Source organism: Aplysia californica, unplaced genomic scaffold, assembly GCF_000002075.1.
Source record: "Aplysia californica isolate F4 #8 unplaced genomic scaffold, AplCal3.0 scaffold00151, whole genome shotgun sequence".
Taxonomy (NCBI): domain Eukaryota; kingdom Metazoa; phylum Mollusca; class Gastropoda; order Aplysiida; family Aplysiidae; genus Aplysia; species Aplysia californica.
The window spans coordinates 23664-26497 of record NW_004797421.1 but is presented as its reverse complement, the minus strand read 5'-3'; the positions used below and the strand labels follow the sequence as shown (position 1 = coordinate 26497).

Genomic DNA, 2834 nt, shown 5'->3' with positions numbered 1-2834 from the left:
CACACACACACACACACACACAAACAAACAAACACACACATACACACACACGCATACACACACAAATACGCACACACATAAATACACACACACTAATTTGTCCTCTTTCTGTCGTCTTGTTTAGACGTCAGTTTTAGCCCTGTACCTGACAACCATACACACACATATAAGCATACTCATAAATATACACACACAAAAAAATACTCACACACAAATACACACACACACACACACACTCATTTTCCCTCTCTCTGTTGTCATGTTCAGACGTCCGTGCTAGCCTTGTACCTGACAACCACACACACACACACATATAGCTACTCACAAATACACACACAAACAAAAAACACACACAAATACACACACACACGCACTCATTTTCCCTCTTTCTGTTGTCATGTTTAGACGTCCGTGCTAGCCCTGTACCTGACAGCCCTACTAGGCTTCACAGCGCTCAGTGTCGTGGTCTCCGTGGCCATCCTCCGTCTGCACCACAAACCTGACGACCAGCAAGTGAGCCAGTTCTTCGCTTCTCTCACTCACGGGCTACAGAAACTCACGCCCGGGACCGGGAACAGCAACAACAGTGACGAAGTTAGGGCTGCTCACCTCGGATTTGATAAAGAATCGTCAGAAAACAAGAAGACAGACAGGAACTCTGTGGTGCCCAGCCCTGGCGCTTGGTCTGAAAGGTGAGATAACCTATGACCTGTCAGAATCGTCATGATTTGCTGCGGGTGTTTTGTGTGTTTTTTTTGTTTTTTGTTGAAGTTGGGGGTTTTTTTTACTTGTTTTTTTTTGTGGGGGGGGTTTGGGGGGGGGGTTGGTTGTTTGTTGTTGTTGTTTGTTTGTTGTTGTTTATTTTGTTTGTTTGTTTGTTTGTTTGTTTGTTTGTTTGTTTGTTTGTTTGTTTGTTTGTTTGTTTGTTTGTTTGTTTGGGGGGCGGTTCTTTGATCATGCACATTACATGAAGCTTATTATTATTCTTTTACCTTATTCTTAATTGCAAGTGTTTTACACCCCCATCGACACGATTTACTTTACTTTAAATGGAGGTGGGCCGTTTTAACTCTGCCTGTTCCCCCCTGCCTCGATAGAAATTCTCCCCAATAGAAAATCGCACCCTCATCTTTTGGGCATTACGGCGAAGAGCTTAACCTCTTCACCATAAACCCCTGTATATTATGGTAACAATGATACACCATCTAACAGCTCTTGGAGCAAGGTTTTTATATAATATGAGTTAAGGCTTACAATAATGGCACGGCATTTGTGCTGGAACGCATGGGGTGTGTTCTTGAGATAGACACGATTACTTTAGTTTAAAAAAACTAGGCTTTACATAGTGACGATTGACAATGACTTGTCGATTGTTTTTAGTTTCATTAAATGTTTTACGACACTTTAAACACAATAAGATCATTTAAGTGCTGAAGATTAGAGGTGTTACAAAAGAGTAACAAACACAAAAAAGAAAGAGGGGTGATCAGGGGGGTAGATGTTTGATAGGATGCATGGGGTGTGTTCTTGAGATAGACACGATTACTTTAGTTTAAAAAAACTAGGCTTTACATAGTGACGATTGACAATGACTTGTCGATTGTTTTTAGTTTCATTAAATGTTTTACGACACTTTAAACACAATAAGATCATTTAAGTGCTGAAGATTAGAGGTGTTACAAAAGAGTAACAAACACAAAAAAGAAAGAGGGGTGATCAGGGGGGTAGATGTTTGATAGGAAAGAAGGAGCAAACCAGAGCACCCGCCAACCACCCACGTTGACTGTCTGCATTGGTGTGACACAAAGTGTAAGTTGCTAACCGTTGTATGCGTTTATTAATGCATCTATGTTTATGTAGACCATTTTAAACACAATTTTCCCACGATGAAATAGAACTTCACTTTTTTTTCTAACCAAGTGATATCGCAAGAGACAGGTGAAGTATAAAGAATTACATTTTATTAATATTGTCCCGTATCGCAGCTTAAAGGATAAAGGGACGCAACGCATGCTCTTTAGATAATAATATAGACGATTCCTCAGCTACTCCCCTTTGCTTGCAGGTTTGATGCTCCCTTCAACTACACAATAATTGATATCATTTAGGATTAAGGGTGATCGACCCTGTGAAAGGGGATACAGCATCCAAGAAGAAAGATGGAGATACGCGATAACAGACTTTGCTTGGCTGGAATCGGACTTGTGTGTGTTCTGTGTACAACAGCTTGGCTTAGAGCTCATCATTATTACTCTCAGTTTAAAAAAACTCGATGCCGCTTTACTTTATACTTGTGTTAAATCTTTATCAAATTGGTCTCAGGTTAGAAGATGTCCTCGACCCGATTTCGTCTCGATCTTGCTCTCCAAATCTCGTCGACGAAAACCGTTTGACCTGGAGAGAAGTCGCTGAGGTAATGGTACTCTCTCTCTCTCTCTCTCTCTTCTCTCTCTCTCTCTCTCTCTCTCTCTCTCTCTCTCTCTCTCTCTCTCTCTTTAAAAAAAATCGGTCTCCCGTTTGCTGTTCCCTATCTCTAGCCCTTCACTTTCTCAGTGTACCTTTCTTTCTACCTCTCTAGGCTCTGTCCCTCTCCACTTCTTGTGTCTTTCTCTATTCCTTCGTTGCCTTTCTCTGGTCCTTTCTTTTATTCTTGGTTTCTCTCCTAACCTATTCATTTATACATCTGCTTGTGTTTGTGTGTGTGATTGTGTTTGTCCATGTCTGTGTGTTTGTGAGTATATGTGTGTGCATGTGTATGTGTTTGTGTTTGTGTGTGTGTGTGTGTGTGTGTGTGTGTGTGTGAGAGAGAGAGAGAGAGAGTGAGTGTGTGTGTG

General features: G+C 41.1%; 1 protein-coding gene across 1 annotated transcript in view; it reads left to right on the top strand.

Moving 5' to 3' along the window:
• Positions 1–2834, top strand: part of LOC101855097 (acetylcholine receptor subunit delta-like) — a 21846-nt gene that overhangs the window by 16627 nt on the left and 2385 nt on the right. Inside the window, exons 9-10 of the mRNA XM_035969493.1 lie at positions 406–692; positions 2323–2413. Of these exons, the coding sequence (XP_035825386.1) occupies positions 406–692; positions 2323–2413 (378 nt within the window). The remainder of the gene's footprint in view (positions 1–405; positions 693–2322; positions 2414–2834) is intronic.